Source organism: Neovison vison, chromosome 7 (genome assembly GCF_020171115.1).
Source record: "Neovison vison isolate M4711 chromosome 7, ASM_NN_V1, whole genome shotgun sequence".
Classification (NCBI taxonomy): Eukaryota; Metazoa; Chordata; class Mammalia; order Carnivora; family Mustelidae; genus Neogale; species Neogale vison.
This window is the reverse complement of record NC_058097.1, coordinates 58,856,186-58,875,497: the sequence shown is the minus strand read 5'-3', so window position 1 is coordinate 58,875,497 and position 19,312 is coordinate 58,856,186. Positions and strand designations below refer to the sequence as shown.

At 45.0% G+C, this 19,312-nt stretch overlaps 2 protein-coding genes across 2 annotated transcripts in view; one reads left to right on the top strand and one right to left on the bottom strand.

The window, feature by feature from the left end:
- The first annotated feature begins 1,178 nt into the window (after positions 1-1,178).
- Positions 1,179-7,329, top strand: LOC122913395 (zinc finger protein 525-like). The gene is made up of 6 exons (XM_044260138.1): positions 1,179-1,185; positions 2,748-2,827; positions 4,155-4,263; positions 6,274-6,599; positions 6,788-7,011; positions 7,101-7,329. The coding sequence occupies exons 1-6, from the start codon at positions 1,179-1,181 to the stop codon at positions 7,327-7,329; spliced, it is 975 nt and encodes a 324-aa protein (XP_044116073.1).
- A 10,771-nt stretch (positions 7,330-18,100) lies between these two features.
- ZIM2 (zinc finger imprinted 2) overlaps positions 18,101-19,312 on the bottom strand; it is a 32,955-nt gene continuing 31,743 nt past the window's right edge. The window contains exon 7 of the mRNA XM_044260137.1: positions 18,101-19,074. Coding sequence (XP_044116072.1) covers positions 18,101-19,074 — 974 coding nt within the window. The remainder of the gene's footprint in view (positions 19,075-19,312) is intronic.

Here is a 19,312-nt window from a genome sequence, read left to right as displayed (position 1 = left end):
TGACTGCCTGCCACTCTGCCTGTGCTCCCTCTCGCTCTCTCTCTCTGACAGATAAATAAAATCTTAAAAAAAAAATAGATGGTTAGTGAGTGAATACACTGACATTAAACCACAATGAGTGAATATGCAGCAAGGACTTCAAACTGAGCACACGTGCAGGCAGCTTTCTGTCCTCCACGCTTGTGCCTTCCCAGGTTCCACCCCACCAGGTGGCACTCAGGCACTCTCTTACCCCCTCCTCTTCCCATTACACTCCACGTCCAGCATGTCCCCCAGTGCAGGTTTAAACCCACACACGTCATACCATGCCCACGGCCACCAACCTCTCCTGGCACACCATCGTCTCTGTCTGGACCACTGCAACGGCCTCCTCTCCGATCTCCCTGCCTTCATTCTTGGCTTACCAAACTCACCCTCCACCCAGCAGCCACGGGCTCCTGTGAACGCATAAATCGGGCCACGCCACCCCCCTGTTGCGGCCCTTCAGTGCCCATCCACTGCCTGGGGCCTCCGGCCTCTCCTGCACCCACCCCTGCATCTTTCACCCCCAGCTATGCGGGCGTTACCTTGGTTCTTCAAGCACATCAACCTTCACCCTGTCTCAGGGCCTTTGCACTGGCTCCTTTCTCAGCCTGGTATGCCCTTGCCGAGCTGGACCGTGGCTGCTGCTGCCCGCGCTTGAAATTCACTTCAAATGTCATCTCCTGGAAGGTGCAGAGACATTCCCAAGCCGCCTCTTTGGGCAGCATCGTCCTTTCACCTCCTATTGCCTTCCAGTGCCTCATTTGTGGGGCATTACTCCCCACTTCGGAGACAGGGAGTATCTGCTCTGTGGGGCTAGTTCCTGTTTCTCAGACAAGGGCTCTCACTTGGGAGACAGGGAGTATCCGCTCTGCGGAGCTGGTTCCTCCTTCTCACAGGAGCTGAGCTGAACCCAGGAAGGATGGAGCCCCAGCGCCACGGGGACGTACGCCGGAGCGCCGGTCTCTGAACCATAACTCCCAGAGAGCTCTTCACCCGGGCGCCGGGAGCGCTTCCACTTCCGGCCGGCCACATCTGGGCTGCAACTCAGCGGAGGTGTGGTGCACGCGTGAGCGAGTGTAGGTGTGTGCGTGTGTCCCTTGCCGAGTGTGACTTTGTGATCCGTGACTCGGTGGGAGTGTGTGTGTGACGAGGGCATGTCGGGTGTGTCTGATGCGGTGACGTCCGCGTGGTGAGGCGTCTCTGCGGGTTGCTGGGGTGAGCGCCGGGGTGGGGGGGGGGCGTGAGCGGAGTGTGAGGCGGTGTGTGTGCGCGTGCAAGCACGGGGCGTTGCCGAGGAAGATTTGCTGTTAGAGTTCAGGTGGGATTTTGTGAGTGTCTGAAGTTGCCTCTCAAGCCGTGTGTGTGTGTGTGTGTGTGTGTGTGTGTGTGTGTGTGTGTGTGGTGTTGTCTGGGAGTGTCCGCGGCCTGCCTGAGCCTGGGTGTGCATGTTGAGTGTGGAAGGGCCTGGTGTGTGAGTGTGAGTTTGTCCTCGTCCGAGGGTCTGTGTGACTGAATGCAGACCTGTGTGTTACGAGGGTCTATGGTAGTTTGTCATTTAAGGGATCGTATGTGACTGAGTGGGGGCGTTAGAGCAACGGGGAGCCCAGTCCTGTGTGACTCCTGTGGCTCTGGTAATGGAGTTTGGCTTCTGTGTGTGGTTTTGTGTGGGAGGGGCTTACGTGGAGGGCAAGTTTGTGTGGCTGTTGTGGTTCATGACCCTATGCCATGCTGGATGTCCCTGTGGGAAGGGCTTCCAAGCACTTGCCTGAGGAAGCGAACAATGTGCATGTGGTTGTGTTTGTGCGCAAGTATAACAAGTGTCCCCAAACCAGGTGGCCACACTGTGCTAAGTCCGCGTGGCTGCGTTCATCTGTAAGTGTCACTGTCCCTTGTGCATGAGATTTCTTGGGGATGCCTGTGGAATTTTGTTCCTGGGTGGTGCGGCTTGTGATGGAACTTGCATTCTCCAGGGGAATACAGTGAAATAGCACCCGTCACTGTTAAATGCTCGGGAAGGAAACACTAGAGGGCGGGGGGACGTAGGGGCTGGGTCCGCTCACTGAGTTTGGGCCGGTAGAAACACCCTTTGAGGACAGAAGTCTAGGCTCAGCCCTGCACGGTGAGAATGACCTGGAGGAGAAGTGGGAGGAAGAGTGTTGTCGGCAGAGGGAGAGGTGAGGACAGAGGCCCTAAAGCAGGAATGAGCCTGGGATCCTGGAGGAACAGCAGGACGGTGAAGGGGTGAGCAGATGAGGCCACCACTGGTCGACTCGGGTTACAAGGCCAGACCTGATGTCAAGAGGTGGGGACAGACCACACTAAGGTGACAGGTCACCTCAGAGGTACATGGCCAAGGGTATATCTACAGGGAGCATGAAGGACTGGGGGCACTAATACCATCCACCACAGTAATGCTGTCACCATGTCCTACAGGTAGATACCATTCTATCCCCATTTCTCAAATAAGGAAACTGAGTCTCAGAGAGAGGTCCTGGAACTTGTCCAACGCCATACAGTGAGTGGGTCGTAGGTGGGATTCAAACCCAGGTACCTTGTTTCCAGAGTTTGGGTTCTCAGCTTAGATTGGGCTGCAGGAAACAGTGCCACTTAATGCATTCCTCCAACTCTGACAAGGGATGTGGTTCTTTCGGGTCCTGGAGGAGGGGCTGGTGTGATGGCCCAGCTGGGCCTCCTCTCTCACCACTCTTTCCTCCTCTCCCCAGCTCGGATCTCAGGCCTCCACCAGGACAGGTCCTTTGCCGAGGAGGGCATGGTTCCCGGGCTTGTGACTATGAGGCCCCAGGTCAGTCAGTCTTCGCTGGTCTCCCCTGGGAGGGCCACTGGGTCCTGAAAGGCAGGACGTCGCTCCTGGTTGGGTGTGGAGCACCCAGTGGGTAGTGGTGGCGGCGGGTGTGCTTCACGTGTTAGTCGGCGGATATCTGCGGGCCTCCTGTGTACGGGGCACCCTGTAGGCACCAGGATGCAGTCCTTTTGAGACTGATGAGGCCCCTGCTTGGGTGGAGACCAGGAGCGATGTGCAGGACACTCAACAAAGACACCAGCCTGGTCATTCAGGGGTGGTAAGTGCTGCGGGAGACCCGTGAACGCACCAGGCAGGGTCAGAGGTAGCGACACTAGGCCGGTGTTCCGTGACAACTGCTAGCTGGGCTGAGGCGGGGGCGCCCTCTTTGGATACAAGATTTCTAGTTTGCCGCAGTCCCCAGCAACTGAATCCTGTGTCAGCAGAGAATTACTTTCCTCAGGAAAGGGAGAAATGGAAGCAGGATGAAAGAGGGCCATGTGTTTCAGGAAAACTGTAAGCATTCGGGCAGCCCAATTCATTCATTCCACTACCTCGCTAGTCCCCCCCATAGGCACTTGAGTTTGAGATCCCAGAGTTGGGGAGTCACAGTGGGTAACTGAGCCCATCTACAGGGGTGACTGTGACCAGGCTCCAGCCTGTTGTCACTGCAGGAATCCAGGCTTTGCAATGTAAAAGCTTCCTGTTTTTCAAGACTGATATTTGGATTTTTGTATGAACATCCATGTTTTAAATTATCGGCAGTGCCAGTAAAATATTGGCACCTTCCAATAGCCACATGGCACAGACCTCTTCACTTCCCTCGGGTCTTTGTCCAGAGTCACTGCCTTGTAAAGTCTCTCCTGACCACTCTAGCTGGTACCTAATGTCCCATCACTCTCGTCCCTGCCTGTTTTTCTCTGTAGCACTTAGCACCATCTGACATGCTGTTTGGCTGGTTTATTGTCTAAGCCTGACTGGAATGTGGGACTCACCAGGGCAGGGTTTTGGTCTGTATCTCCAGTGCCTAGAAAGGTGCCCGGCCGTAGGTGACCTCAGTAAATCTTTGTCACACTGAATGCATTGCAGTTTCCCTATAGAGCCCCACGGGAATCAGACTTCAGCAGTCTGTGGGCTCTTCTAGCTCTTGGTTCTAGCTCTTGGACCACCACATGCAACCTCCGCCACACTGTGGTGAGTCCTGAACCCAGCCTGACCCACTCTTTTTCTTGTTTGACTCCCCTTCTGACCCCAGGCCCCTTTCCCTATGGACACATGAAGGGCTAGTCATGCTGTGGCCTTGTCATTCCAAGAGCTAATTGCGTTCCAGGATGTGGCGATAGACTTCTCCCAGGAGGAGTGGGGGCAGCTGAGTCCTGGCCAGAAGGTGCTGTACTGGGACGTCATGCTGGAGAACTACAGGAACCTGATCTCACCGGGTAAGGACAGTAACTTATCAGTGAACTCAGACCCTACCTTACTGCACAGAAGCCAAGGGGCATCAGGAATGTCAGCACTGTGTTGGGTTGAGGCTCAGCCATCCAGTGCCTCTGAGTGTCCTCCCACACTCCTTCCCCTGAAGTGTCTACCTCTCTGTATGAACATAATGGAAACATTAAGGGTAACTCAGACTTCAGGCATGAATGGATCCAGGAGCTCAAGTGTTACTTCCTCACCTTAGTCTCTTTGGTCCTCTATAGGCTCCCACTCTGTGTTTCTCAGTTCTGTTTCTTCCTCTCTTGGTTCCACTCCTGGGCTGGCCCCTTCCGTTTCTGGCAGCAATGGGTTCAGTGACACGCTGGTCCCAGGAGGGCAGAAGGCTTTCTTTCCCAGAAGTTCTAACGGAAGTTGCAGGCCCTAGTGCCATCAGACCAAATCTGTTCTCTTTCTTAAGCCAGCTGGAGGCCAGGGGACCGAGTTTTTTAATTGGCCACGTTTGGTTTAGCCATTATTGGTAGCTGACTCCTGCTGAACACTCAGTATATGCCAGTGTTTGGCTGGGATGTGTGTGGGGGAGGAGAGCCCAAAGGAGGGTCGACAAGGGTGCAGTCAGTGGGGTCCCATTGAAAGGTGTCCACAGAGAACGTACTGTCTACCTCTCAGTTCAGTTTAAAGCCTGTTTCTGCCTCTGCCTCCACCCCTCTCTGCCTTCTTTCCTGCTCTGTCTGCCTGCCTCTCTGCCTACTTGTGATCTTTTTTCAAATAAATAAATAAAATCTTTAAAAATAAATAAATTAATTAAACAATAAATTGTATGAAGTGATACTTGTCCTTACTATACACAGTGCACTGTTACTCCATTCTGTCCCGTTGTTTAAAACTTCTTGTCACAACCTACTAAAGTTGTGGTCTCAACCCGGAGCAGTTTTGCCCTGAGGGGACATGTAGCAATGTCTGAAGATTTCTTTGGTCGTCCCTGCTGAGAGGGCGCTGTGGTGCAGAGGGGAAGTGGCCAAGAATGCTGCCTGCCATCCTGCAATACCCAGGACAGTCCCCACAACAGAACTGCCTGGCCCAAAATGTCACTGGTGCCAAGGCAGGGAACCTGACTTAGTTCCATGACTCACTGAAGAACAGCAACGGCCTAAAATTGAGTGTGTGTGTGCCCCAGCTGCGGAGACCAGGCTGTGAGGTAGTGAGAACTCACTCCAGCCCACATGGGCTTCTGAGGCCCCAGTGTCCTGGTCTGCCCTTTCCAGGTTCTCATGCTCCCAGATGAGCTGGATTCATCCTTGACATGTTTCTTTCCTCTGTCGGTCAACTCTGCTTTCCCCGATTTTAAAATCTATGCATGCTTCCCCCTTAACCCAGCCTGGCTCCAGGTGTCCTCCTGGTGTCAAGCCTCATTAGAGAGCTGATACATCAGTCAGAATTTCCAGAAAAACAGAACCAATAAACTATATATATTGAGGGATTTACTTTAAGAAATGACTCAACACATTTGTGGGGCTGCCCAGCAGGCTGGAAATAAGCTGGAGCCGATGCTGCTGACTTAAGGCAAAATTTCCTCTATGTGAAAGCTGGTTTTGCTCTGCAGGCCTTCAACTGATTGGGTGAGGCCCACCTACATGCTCATAGATAATTTCCTTTACCTGAAGTGATTGTAAATGCTAACCAACATGGGGCACCTGGGTGCCTCAGTCGTTAGGCATCTGCCTTCGGCTCAGGTCATGATCCCAGGGTCCTGGGATTGAGCTCCACATTGGGCTCCCTGCTTGGCAGAGAGCCTGCTTCTCCCTCTCCCACTCCCCTTACTTGTGCTCCCTCTCTCACTCTCTCTCTCTGTCAAATAAATAAATAAAATCTTTTAAAAATGCTAACCAACACTTGGATTTGTATTTGATTGAGATTGCTGGGGACTAGAGCATGGTCGGGCTGACAAGACTGATAGTCACAGTGGGTAATGGAGCAGCCATCTGATTTTCAGTGTTCTGTCTCACACCTTACAGGAATTTGCAGTTTTGAAAACTTTATTTCAGACTGGGGCACTGGGTCTGACAACAGGATACCTTCAAAGCATAACATCTCTGAAGAGTCACCTCAAAAGAAGGGACATCGGGACTTGAACTTCATAAAGGCCTACAGAGAGAACAGCCTCTCTGAGATGCCCATCCTGGTGGAATCTCTGAGCAGCTTCACAGAGAAGAAAGGCTATGGATGTCCTGAATGTGGGAGAGCCTTCAGCTCCAAGTCCTTCCTTACTCAGCACTGGCGGATCCACACAGGGGATAGACCCTATGAATGCAGTGAGTGCACGAGGGCCTTCAGCCAGAGGGCAAACCTTACTCAGTATCAAAGAATTCATTCTGGAGAGAAACCATACAAGTGTAAGGACTGTGACAAAGCTTTCAGGCGGAGCTCCTCCTCTGGGAGCACCAGATCACCCACAGTGGCAGGAAGCCATTTCTCTGTAATGAATGTGGGAAAGGCTTCAGCAAACGCTCAGCCCTCCTCTCCCATCAGAGGATTCACACTGGCGAGAAACCCTATCAGTGCAATGAGTGTGGGAAGGCCTTTAGTGATCAGTCTTTCTTCAGCCAGCACCAGAGGATCCACAGTGGGGAGAAACCTTACCAATGCAATGAATGTGGAAAGGCTTTTAGCTGGGCCTCATCCCTTAATCTCCACCAGAGAACTCATACAGGTGAGAACCCCTATAAGTGTCCTGACTGCAGGAAACCCTTCCGGTACAGGTCCTCCCTCATCGAGCACCGGAAAACCCACACAGGAGAGAAACCCTACAAATGCAGTGACTGTGAGAAGACTTTCGCTACAGCTCCTCCCTCAGCCTCCATCAGAGAACTCACACTGGGGAGAGTCCCTACACGTGTAAGCAGTGCAGGGACTCCTTCAGGTACCACTCCTCCCTGACCAAGCACCAGCGGACCCACAAAATCAAGACACCCAATGAGTGTAAGGAATGTCTAAAAGCCTTTAGTTGTGATTCACCCCTTAAAGTACATCAGAGGATCCATAACCAGGGAGAAATCCTACACATAGAGTGAGGGTGAGGAAGACCGTTGTGGCAACTGATTTCCAGCAGTTCTTAATAAAACATACTATGCACATAGAACCTTCAGATTTCCTTCACCCCGGGAGGTCTGAGACATCACATACATTAGTCTTGGGGATATGCCTCAGGGGTTCCCAAAACCACACCCAAGTTTGGTGACTCAGTAAGAGGACACAAAGGACTGTGCATATAGTCATACTTATGGCTAAGAGTTATAGCAAAAGGATAGAAAGCAAAACCTGCAAAGAGGCGCATGGGGTGAGGTCTGGGGAAGCCAGGCACAAGCTTTCAGGATTCCTCTCCAAGCAGAGTCACATGGGACACATTTAGTTCCTCGAGCGGGTTATGACAGCACTGCTCTCCCAGCACTTCCTCCGAACATTAAGCTATTTTCTGACCTCAGGAACTTTGCTCATGCTGTTTCCTCTGCCCAGAACCCTCTCCTCCCTAATGTTCCTTGGCTGCCTTCTCATAAGGTCACCTCTTCAGAAAGCTTTTCCTGGACCACCCAGTCTAAAACTGGCCCTCCCCACTGGCACCCCCTCTGCCCATGTACCATCATTTTCTTTGTAGCACATACCACCTTGTTTTGCTTATTACCTTTCTCTTTATTGTACACTGAAGTTCGAGAAATATTGGTTTGGGACAAGGTTGAAAAGCTCATATGTCTGTGGGGGTCAAGCACTTCATGCAGATGCGTGAATGCCTTTAGGTCAAACTCACCTCCAGTTCTGCTGCAGTCCCCAAATCACATTTGCACAAAATGCCCTGGCCCCTGTTTTTTCAGCCCTTGCCTTAAGCCAGTGTTTTTGGAACTTCAGCTTTCAACAGGAGGGCTTGTTAAAACAGGGTGCTAAGCCCCATTCCCAAAATCTCCTGTTCAGCAGGTCTGGGAGGGAGCCTCAGAATTTCTAAGATGTTTCTAGATATATTCGCTTCCTGGGACTGCTTTAACAAATTGCCACAAACCTGGTGGCTGAAAACAAGATGTCAGCAGGGCCGTAATCTGGAGCCTCTAGGTAACAGTCCTTCCTTGCCTCTTCAGCTGCTGCTGTTCTTGTTTTGTGGCTGAATCATTCTAGTCTTAAAATTTTGCACGTGTGTGTGTGAGAGAGAAAGAGAGATCGATCTCATTCTGCTTGCTTATAAGGATATGTTAGTGGCATTTAGGGCCAACCCAGATAATCTCTTCATCTCAGACTCCTTGATCACCTCTAAAAAGCCCCCTTTTCCAAATAAGGCAACATTTAAAAGTTCCAGGGATTAGGACCTGATCTCTGTGGGCCGTCACTAGTCTAGTACACCAGGTTAACAGGATGCTGCTGCTCCAAGGGCCACACACTGAGAAACACTGCCTTTAAACCACGGGGTAGGTAATAGCATGGCTCGGGACTCACTTGGGCCTGGCTTGGAGTCAGTAAGGATACCACTGATTTCTGCCTGTGTGTTCTTGAGCAAATGACTGCCCCTCCCAGTCTATCCACTCCAAATCCCTACCCAGTCAGCAGCAGATCTGGCCCCTAGTGATTCAGATGCCTCAAAATAGGCCTATGGACTAGACATAGCCCACGAGTGTTTTATGGTCCTGAGTGGATTTTTTAATTAGTTGCTTTGATTAAAATATTGGGAGACATCACATAAAAACTGAGCATTCCAGCATCTCTTGAAAAGTCTAAGATCATGTGACAAGAGGTGCTTTGTTGAAGATTATCCCACTTCCTCTTCATGATTTCCCCCTTCCTGCCCACCTGGCTCCCTCACGTACGCCTCATGGGGCTGATTCTCGAAGCCCAGCTCCCTTCTCTCTATACCAAGCCTAACATTTTACCTGAGAGGCTGAAGTGGGCCAGGTGCCAGACTGTGGGTCCTCTATTTCTTTCTTCCTGCAAGATCCCACCTGTAGGAGACCTGATGGCCCAGGCATCAGCACTGAACCCAGACCTTCCCAACTGGAAGTATCAGCGGGGGGAGAGATTTGAAGCTAATGTGGCGGCATGGCTGATGCACTAAAGTCATATTCATAAGTATGTGTGTGGGTACACATACACACACACACACACACACACACCATGCACACTGCTAAGCTTCTCAGATTCCCTGGAGAAAGGGTCTCCAGCTTACATAAACATTTCAGGAGCATTCGTGGCCCCCAACTGCTTGTGGAACTCGGGTTTGCTTGGCTTGGGTACATGCAGTGGGGCAACACTGAAGTGACCCCATTCCTGGAACACTGGCTTTTTTAAATGAGAACCCTAACAAAAAAGAAAAACCACACACAAGGAAACCCCCACTGCAACAGTATGTAGGAATGACTAAGGAAAACTTGTACGTGATGAGAAGTAAACTGTAAACTTTGATTGAAAGGACAGTATGTTCCAGGATGCTAAGATTAAAAGGTAACAATTTTTTTCCTCTAGTGTACTTACAAATTCATGTACTTATAAATTCATCAAGACTTTTTAATTAATAAACATAAATTTTCATCCAGAAGAATACAATTATGTATTTTCATAGCAATATGCATATATATAAATATACTTTTTAAAGGTATGATAGAAAACCCAAATATAAGGCTAGAAAAATTAAGAAGAACATAGATCAAAAATAAAATAGGACAACAAGTCAATGAAACAATGTAGATGGTCCGGATAATAGATCCTACACTATACAATAATGTGTTATGACTATTAGTCATTTACTAATAATTGAGGTTGGAGCAATTAAGAATGGGTAATTTTGATTACTTCACACAATATATCAAAGTCAATTCAAGAGTAGTTAAAATAGATTTGAAAATAAAATAATTAAAACACTGTTTAGAGAAGTTTAGATTTTGTATTCTTGGAACACAGGATTAAACTGTATAAAAATATTTATTATATAAAGAGATTATTTAAATTGATAGAAAGGTATTAAGGCTACAAAGATCATGCAAAGATGGGAAAAATGTAATTGCTTAACAAACTTAGAGGGAAATGTTCAACCTCCTTAAGAACAAAATAAATGCATTTAAAATTAGATGCCCTTTCCCCTATTAAATCAACAAAGGAGAAAAATGCTGTTAATACATAATGCCAACAGGATGTGTGGAAAATACACCATCACGTTAGAGGCAGCAGTGCAAACTGGTATAATGTTTTCAAGGGAGCCTGGATGTATGTATTAAGAACCTTAAAATGATCATACCCATCCTGACCCAGTGATTCGCCTTTGGCAAAACCTATCTGAGGGAAAGAATCCTAAATCTGGAAAAACATTTAAGCACCACCATGTTCACTGCAATATCATTTACAACTATGAGAAAGCAGAACTAAGTCAAACATTCAAATGGCAGAGGAAGGTTCCAACGTGGAAAGCTGTGGCGCAGCTGTTAATGAGGTGCTAACAGACGAGGAGGTGAGACAGCAGGGCGCAGGGGTAAGGCAGGGAGTGGGGATAGGATCTGCACTATTGCACACATGGAGTGATCATAGCTCTGTGCAAACCAAATGTCTTTCTTGTAATAAGTGATACAGTCACATAGGTAGAAAAGTGAAAAGGCAGAGGTACTGTGAAAACTAGACCTTTCCCCACTACTCCCCAGAGGCAGCCACTTTCATGAATCTAGTAATTATTTTTAAATTATAAGAAAATGGTGTTCATGGTATATGGGACATTGTGGGGGCAAAGAAAAGAGGGTTCTACCTTTCTATAAAATAGGAGTTATCTTTAATGAGCCAAGTATTACTTTAAAATGAAAAACATTCATCCTTCAGAAGTGCCTACTTTAAAAACTAAGGGAAGAGCCCAGATGTCCATCAATAGGTAATGGATAAAGAAGCTGTGGTGTATATAACAGTGGAATGTTACTCAGCCATCAAAAAGAATGAACTCTTGCCACTTGCAACAACATAGATAAAACTCGAGGGTATTATGCCAAGTGAAATAAGTCTGCCAGAGAAAGACACATACCATATGATTTCACTCCTGTGGAATTTAAGAAACAAAAAGATGGACAAAGGGGAAGGGAAGGAAAAATTAAGATAAACATAGAGAGGGAGGCAAACTATAAGAGATTCTTAACCATAGGGAAGAAACAGGTTGCTGGAGGGGTGGTGGGTCAGGGGATGGAGTAACGTGGGCGATGGGCATTAAGGAGGCATTTGATGGAAGGAGCACTGAGTGTTACATGCAACCAATGAATCACTAAACTCTGCCTGAAACTAACAACATACTATATATTAACTAAATTGAATTTAAATTTAAATTTTAAAAAAGTGATTTCAGGCAAATCAACAAGAAAAGGCATGAAGACACACTAGCTAAAAAGGCAAAGTATCTATATTGTTCACAAATAAATTTAAAAGCATATGTGGAAAATCCATTAGTAAGCAAAGAATCACTTTTTTGGTTTATCAATTAGACAAACTTTTTTGTTGGTTTGTTTTAAGTGAGCTACCCACCCATTGCTGGTAAAGTTGTTCACATGCTTATTTATACCAGGCATGGCAAAGACATTTCTTCGCATGCACAAACTTTGCAGTTTGTTTTGTCTATCCAGAGGGCCGTGTTATGGAAGATTCTTCCAGTGCAGCAGACCCACAGAACATAACTGAGCAGCAACACTTGTCGTGACTCAGGAGGGAGGACGGTTTGTCACCTGTTTCAAACCCTTGGACCTCCCTTTGCTACAAAAGGCAGGGCCCCTCCGGAAGGCAATTTATCAGGATGTTTCAAAAGCCATAAAAATATTTACACCACATCTCACCTAATAATACCACTTTTTGGAAATCTATCCTAAGAAAACTAAAAATACAATGCTTTATGCTCTGTTAATCAAACTTTTTTATAATTAGTCATTTAAGAATGTGATTATGAAATGAGAAAAAGAGAACTTCAAATCTGCAACATATATATGAGAAGCCCTTACACACAGAAAAACTTAACTTGTACAGAGAATACTAAAGTATGAAACAACCTGGTTTACAATTCTATAGTTTGCTATCACTAAGGAAGTCTTAAAAAGTAAATGAAAAATACATGGAAACAAAATACTCTATCCTAGCAGCTCCGGGTAACAGACTGCCTACTCTGTACCAGACACTGTTGGGCTCTTCTATGTAGATGAGCTCCAGGCCTTCGGTCAGTTCTGGGGAAGCACTGCTCTCCCGTATCCGGAGGAAACAAAGTTTAACCAATCAGGCTCCAAGAAGGGACTAAGATTTGACCTCAGGTCAGCCTGGCTTGGAAGTCCACACTCTCCCTTCTCTGCCAAGAGCTCTTTTACCTGTAAACATAACCACATCCCTGGGCTTGTACATGTTGAAATTCTGGGACTATTAGAAAATTTATTAGCCTTCTTCACTTTCCAAAATTTTCCTAATATGCTTACTATTATTTGTTTAGTGAGAGAAGTAAACCCTATAAAACTGTTAGAATTAGGGTTCTAACAAACTTTGCCTTTGACTCTTTCTAGGTCTGCCTTCAGTCCTGTTATTAGATGGGTTCATAGAGCAAATTCTTCAAGGAGAAAAGTGAGAGAGAGCTGAGTAGTTTAGAGAAAAAAAAAAATCACAACTTTTAGACTTTGCTGGGATGCGGCCAGGAAGGTTTCTAAAACCTTTTAGATATACATACTTCTTGGCCCAGAAATTATACTGCTGGGAATTTCCTCTTAGGAAACATGGCCATATGCAAAGATGTTAGAGTGAATTGATAAGGGAATGCTAAGGCCTAAGAGGTAACAAGGAAGTGTAATGATAGCAGTAATGTACACATAAAAGATAAATTAAATCCAATGTCAGTTTACAACTTTATAAGGCTAGTGCTAGAAAATAAATCAGGACACATCTATGTAACCAAGTACTAGGAAGTCCTGTAAAACAAAAGTTAGGGGCATAAATATGGGTATGGAAAGATATTCATGATATATTAGAATAAAATTACACACTTCAAAATAGTGCCAATGGTAAAATTCTATTTCATAAAATTATTTTTATATAAAAATATATAGAGATCTATGCATAGGAAAAATATCTGGACAATTTTAGCAGCAAGTATATCTGGGAGATGGAAATACAAATAGTCAAAGAAAAACATGTCATTTTCTAATCTTCAAAGAATATATATTACTTGCATAATCACAAAAAATGTTTAAAACATGAGTATTTCTAAATTTAAAAAAAAATTAGCCTGAATGAAATAGCAGTGCCCTGTCAGAGGTTAGGAACTGGGTGGGAAAAGGGAAGCAGCAAAGCATTATCCTTGGGAGCCCGCAGGATAGCAGCAAGCTTAAAGCCAAAATAACAGGCTGAGGTATGTAGTGTCTTGGCAGGTCAAGTGTGTAAAATACAGAGGCAGTGGTTTGTATGTCTTCCATATGTTCAAATAGTTCAGGGGTGACAGCAGAGTCAATTATCCCATATTGTCACCGATTCCAGTTTTAGCATGAAAGAAGCATCAGAACAAAATTGGTCAAGTCATGCTCCTTGACTTTCTCTAGTTAAGGCTCCTCAAGCAGTCTGAAGCCCTGGCCCAGAATTCTCAACAAATGGCCCACACCCAGGCTCCTCAAGGAGTTCCCACCACCTCTTAATTCAAGTGTGTGAAGACCAATCTGGAGTGATGGAGGAATTTAGAGGAATCTGGAAGAGATAATGCAGAAGGAACTAAAGCAGCCGGCCTATGTATAACCCAGAGATGGCAAACACTTTGAAACCTCATTGCCTCTGACTGGTGCAGTGACTTAGAGAATGACTTTAAAAAGCTGGGCCCCTAGGAAAAGCCAACTCCAGATCATGCTGGTAAAGCACACAAAACTACCTAAAAGGTATTCTTGCCAAGGAAGTTGAAGATGAATCCAAGTCTCTGATACACTAACTTCCATTTACAGAAAATACAGAGAGGAATAAGCTTGAGGACACCACAGGAAGCAGACAGATTTAGAATGGGGACATCCTACAGGACAACTGGCACAGTTTCTTCCAGTATTATTTGCATAATCACACAAAACCTTAACAGAAAAAAAGGATGCTAGAATTATGGTCACAGGACTGGGGAAAGGGAGAATGTAGAGTTACTGCTTAATGGGTATAGAGTTTTTGTTTCGCGAGATGATAAAGTCCTGGGATCTGCTGAACAATAATGTGACTATAATTAATACCACTGAGCTGCAAACCTAAAAATGTTTGAGATGGCAAATATTATGTTATATGGGACTTTTTACCCCGATGTAAATAAGGAGTTTAAAAGTAAGTGCTTTCAAATTAAAAATTAAACCAAAATATAAGATTACCCAAACTATTAGATATATAGGGAACTGGGTGGGGAAAGGAGCGAGGTACATCCCACATTATCCTTGGGGTCACACAAGGCCTTAAAAAATTAAGAGAAGACTGCTTTATATTAAGACTCAAGAGACAAGACAACCAAATACAATTTGTAGATCATGTTTGAATCTGGATTCAAATGAGCTAACTATAAAAAGACATCTTAGCGGCAATCGGAATCTGATTATGGCCTGGGGTGATTTGAAATTTTCCTTCTAAAGTAGATGTATTAAGGAGTATTTGGGTGGCTCAGTCAGTTAAGCATCTGCCTTCGGTTCAGGCCATGAGCCTGAGGTCCTGGGATGGAGCCCCTTGCTTGGCAGAGAGCCTGCTTCTCCCTTTCTTTGCCTCTCCCCTGGCTTGTGCTCTCTCTCTCTCAATAAATAAAATCTTTAAAATAAATAAATAAATAAAGTACATGTATTAAAGTTTAAAAAACAGAGAAGACATTTTCAAAAATGTAGTAAGTGAATCACAATCTGGGTAGGATGCAGATTTAGCAAAAATGGCAAAGGCATTAATGAAATGACTGAGATTGACAGGGGCCTAAGTAAATGGATGGTCCTGGGGAAAGAAGCAGATTTCACAAAATGGGAGGTAGAATCCATCAGAAAGTCATACAGGGTATTCCTGGAGGGGAAGGGAGAGGACTTAAGGAGGGTGTAGCAAGTTAGAAGCGTTCAGAAAAGGATGGCATCTTGTTGAAAAGTCCCAGGAGCCAACCTGAAAGGGTTCCCAATGGCCAAAGCTGGAAGAATATGAACAGTAAAATAAATAGTTTGAAGTGGCGGGGGGTGGTGGGAGGTTGGGGTACCAGGTGGTGGGTATTATAGAGGGCACGACTTGCATGGAACACTGGGTGTGGTGAAAAAATAATGAATACTGTTTTTCTGAAAATAAATAAATTGGAAAAAAAAAATTAAAAAAAATAGTATTTAATTACAGCCCATAGAAAAAAATAAATATCCATTAATTCATACTGATATAAATAAATTACTGAATAAATAAATAGGGAGGGTAACTTACAGGAGAAATGTAATTACTAAATATAGAAAGAATGAGGGAAATAGAAATTCGCCAATACCACAGAGTCACAATCGGTGTAGGCAAGATCCACCTGCAAGATGCTAAAATTTAATGAGTGAAAGTTTGAGGAGAAGCTGGATACAGATGGCCCCCAACTTATAATGGCTCAATTATGATATTTTGACTTTACAATGACTTTACAAAAGCAACAAGCATTCAGCAGAAACTATTTTTCAAATTTAAAATTTTTATCTTTCCCCCCAGCTAATGATACACGGTACAATACTCCCTCACGATGCTGGACAGAGGCAGCGAGTGGCAGCGAGCCCCAGCTCCCTGCCAGACTTGCAATCAAAGGATTAACAACCAACACACTTAGAACCCTTCTGTACCCATGCAGTCATCCTGTTTTCCACTTTCCGTACAGTATTTCATAAATTACATGAGATATTCAATACCGTTATACAACAGGCTTTGTGTTAAATAACTTTGCCCAGCTGTAGGCAAGTATAAGTATTCTGAGCACTTTTAAGGTAGAAGATGTTAAGCTATGATGTTCAGTAGCTGAGGCATATTAAATGCCCTTTCAGCTTATGATATTTTCAATTTACAACAAGTTTATTAGGATAAAGCCTCATTGTAAGGCAAGAAAGATCTGTACTTGCATAGTTTTAAAATCTCTCCTGTAAGATATTTATTAATTACAAGGAGAAATAAATAGTAACTTTAAAGAACAACCCCCCGGACAGCACTTTAGGTCAAGACATCAAGACCAATCAACATCACCATCAGTAAGATGCATTGACATCCTGCTCCTCTGTAGGAGTGGTGGCAGGCTCAGAAACCAACCTACAGTGGGCTGAAGAGTAGACTCTTGTGGGAAAAGAGGGCCTGCCAATGAGGGCTATTTCATCTAGAATTTGGAAATGAAGAGGGGTTGTGTGGCTAACGCTTGTTTGGTTCATTAGGTTCTGACCAGTCATGTTTGCTTTTAATACCATGACTCTGGGCCACGGATCATAGATCAGCCTCAAAAAGGGCTGATAAGAAAAAGCAGGACAGTGAATAACAGCAGTAAGACTCACCTTACCAGGCAAGGAATTAGGTTTTGGGGATCCTGGTCCATGTGTCTCTGCATCTGGCCACCAGTCAAGGCAGTGATGGAGAGTTTTTAACATTATAGCAATATGGTATTCAAGAGATTTCTATGCAATTCAGGCTCATACATTTAAACAGTGAAGTGTATTCTGCATAGAATTAGGATTTTAGGTGAAGTTGGCTGCGTTAATGATGCCCACAACCCAAGAAAATTCTCAAACAGGATTTTTTTAAAGGAAGGAAAAAGGAGGCAAGAAACCCCAATCCCTCAAACCACCACAGAAAACTACCAAAAAATTCTCCTTGATTAGTAACCATTTCACAATGTACAAGAAGACTTACAAAAAAGTGTTTTGCAAAAATACACTTCCCTGAATTAGTCTCAAAAAGACATCCACCAATCTTAAATCTCGAGAGAAGTGGCTCTCATACCTCACCCTAAGAAAGCTTTCTGAACCTCTAATACTGTAGGTGTCCTGGTCCAATTTCCTGTGAAACGGTGCTGGGCCTCCTGCAGAGGAAGGTGCTGAAGGCAGTAGAGCACTGCACCGTTTCTTCAGAGAGCAAGTGGCAGGAATAAAGAAAACCAGGGTTGAATATCAAGATGTAAAATAAATATCTCATGAAATCTCAAAATAGAACAAAACCTGTGTTCAGTTCCTTCATCACTTACAACCTAGGTCAGATCAACAGGCAATTTGGGAGTTTCAAGTCTGTTTGCCTGTAAAAATTGAACATGCTCACTAGATACCTCATAGCATTCCTTAAAACATCAAATAAAATAATATACATGACAATGTTTTGTAAATGATGTGGTATGATGTGAATACATTACCAATTACAACAGGCTTTGCAGATGAATCAGTATCAGGACACCTTGAAAATCTTTCTAGCGTGCTCTGTGTTGACACATCCCATGTGGTGAAGATACTATATGTAAACACTTCTAGAAAAACTTGAGAACAGATTGTCTATCTGGAGTCCAACTGCCAGTCACAAATGTTTTGTTGGGGTAGTCAAGATCAAAGTTTCCCATTCCATGAATACCACCAAAGAAAGGCAAAATCTATTAACATCTTTCCTATGCAACAAAAATGTTCTTTATAAGGATTTTGATTACTGACACATGTGCTGAATCTTTTTTTGCCAAAATATTGTGCTATACCCTTGCAACCATTCGTCATTTCTCTTTATCACATCATGATGAGTTTTCAAGTTACTAAGTTGTGAGGGCTGGTGGAAGGTCTTCTCACATTCACAGCACTCAGAGGGACTCTCTCCACAATGGAGCCAAAGTTGAAGATGTCGAGAATGTTCTCTGACTGGAGGTTTTCAGTAATAACTGCACTCCTCAGGTTTCATTTGAGAATGAAGTTGATAATGTTGAGTGAGGTATGAAGGTCGGCTGAAACACTTCCCGCACAGCTGACACTGGTAAGGTCTCTCTTGAGCATGAATTCGATAGTGTTGAATGAGATGTGAACTCCGACTGAAGGCTTTGCCACAGTCACAACACTGGCAGGCTCTCTCTCCAACATAGTCATGTTTCCTCTGATAGCGAATTAAGTACGTCTTAATGCGGGGCAACCCAGGTGGAAGGGCTTTTGCTGCCTCGTGGGCTTTGAGATGTTGAAAAAGATGCACATCCTGGATAAAGGCTCTGCCACACTGGAAACATTCATAGTAGTCTTCCTGGCTATGAATTCTTATACGGCCACAGATATCTGCATGCTGGATGAAGGGCTTTCCACCTTCATCGTATCCAGAGGACTTCTCGCTGGAATGAGTCCTCTGATGTCTGGTGAGGTGTGGCATGAGGTAAAAGGCTTCTCCACATCGTTTACATTCAAATGGTTTCTTCCCAGTATGGATCTGCTCATGTCTCTCACGAGCTGTCTGGGTAAGAAAAGTTCTTTCACAAAATCCACATCTGTTCTCTTGGAGGAAAGACTCATCATCCACTGGCTGGGACCTGGTGCAAACTCCAGGAGTAGCACGTTCCTGGGGATCCTTTCCTGGAGGGCCTTCTGATTGTTTAGTAAGATCTGAGCTGCTCTCAGAATCATCACTGTCGTGGCTTCTTTCTTGAGCAGGGGACTTGGGCTCACCCATTGTTACAGGACTCAAAGGTTTCTCCTGGTTGACCTGGCATGAATCTGATGGGTCATCAGGAGAAGGCTCTCCTACAGAGACACTGCAGAAGTTTCCTCCCATCTGATCCTCCATTCCTGCCCCTGAGGATGACTTTTCCATAGGCAGACTTTGCTCTGGAGTTAGATCTTTGGTTTTAGGTCTTTCCTCCCCATCTAAAAGAAATTTAAAAGTTCCTCTATTCTTTCCATAGAGACACATCATTAGAGTAGAAACATAGAAAGGGACCAAAAATAACAGGACAGATATTATGCAGATTGAGAGGGGTTTAAATGTTTTGCTAAAAGTTTGAATTTTCTTTGGAGAGTGGTATTAGTCAAAAGTTTGTGCTTTACAAAGGCAACTCTGGGAAAGAAACTGACAAGAGACAAGGATGAACACAATAGTTGCATC

Bases quoted from the DNA above. Each gene is read 5' to 3' on its own strand.
- LOC122913395 (XM_044260138.1), top strand. The intron at 4,264-6,273 runs GTAAGGACAGTA...CACACCTTACAG, and splicing joins CAGGAACCTGATCTCACCGG to GAATTTGCAGTTTTGAAAAC. The intron at 6,600-6,787 runs GCAAACCTTACT...CTCTCCCATCAG, and splicing joins CGAGGGCCTTCAGCCAGAGG to AGGATTCACACTGGCGAGAA.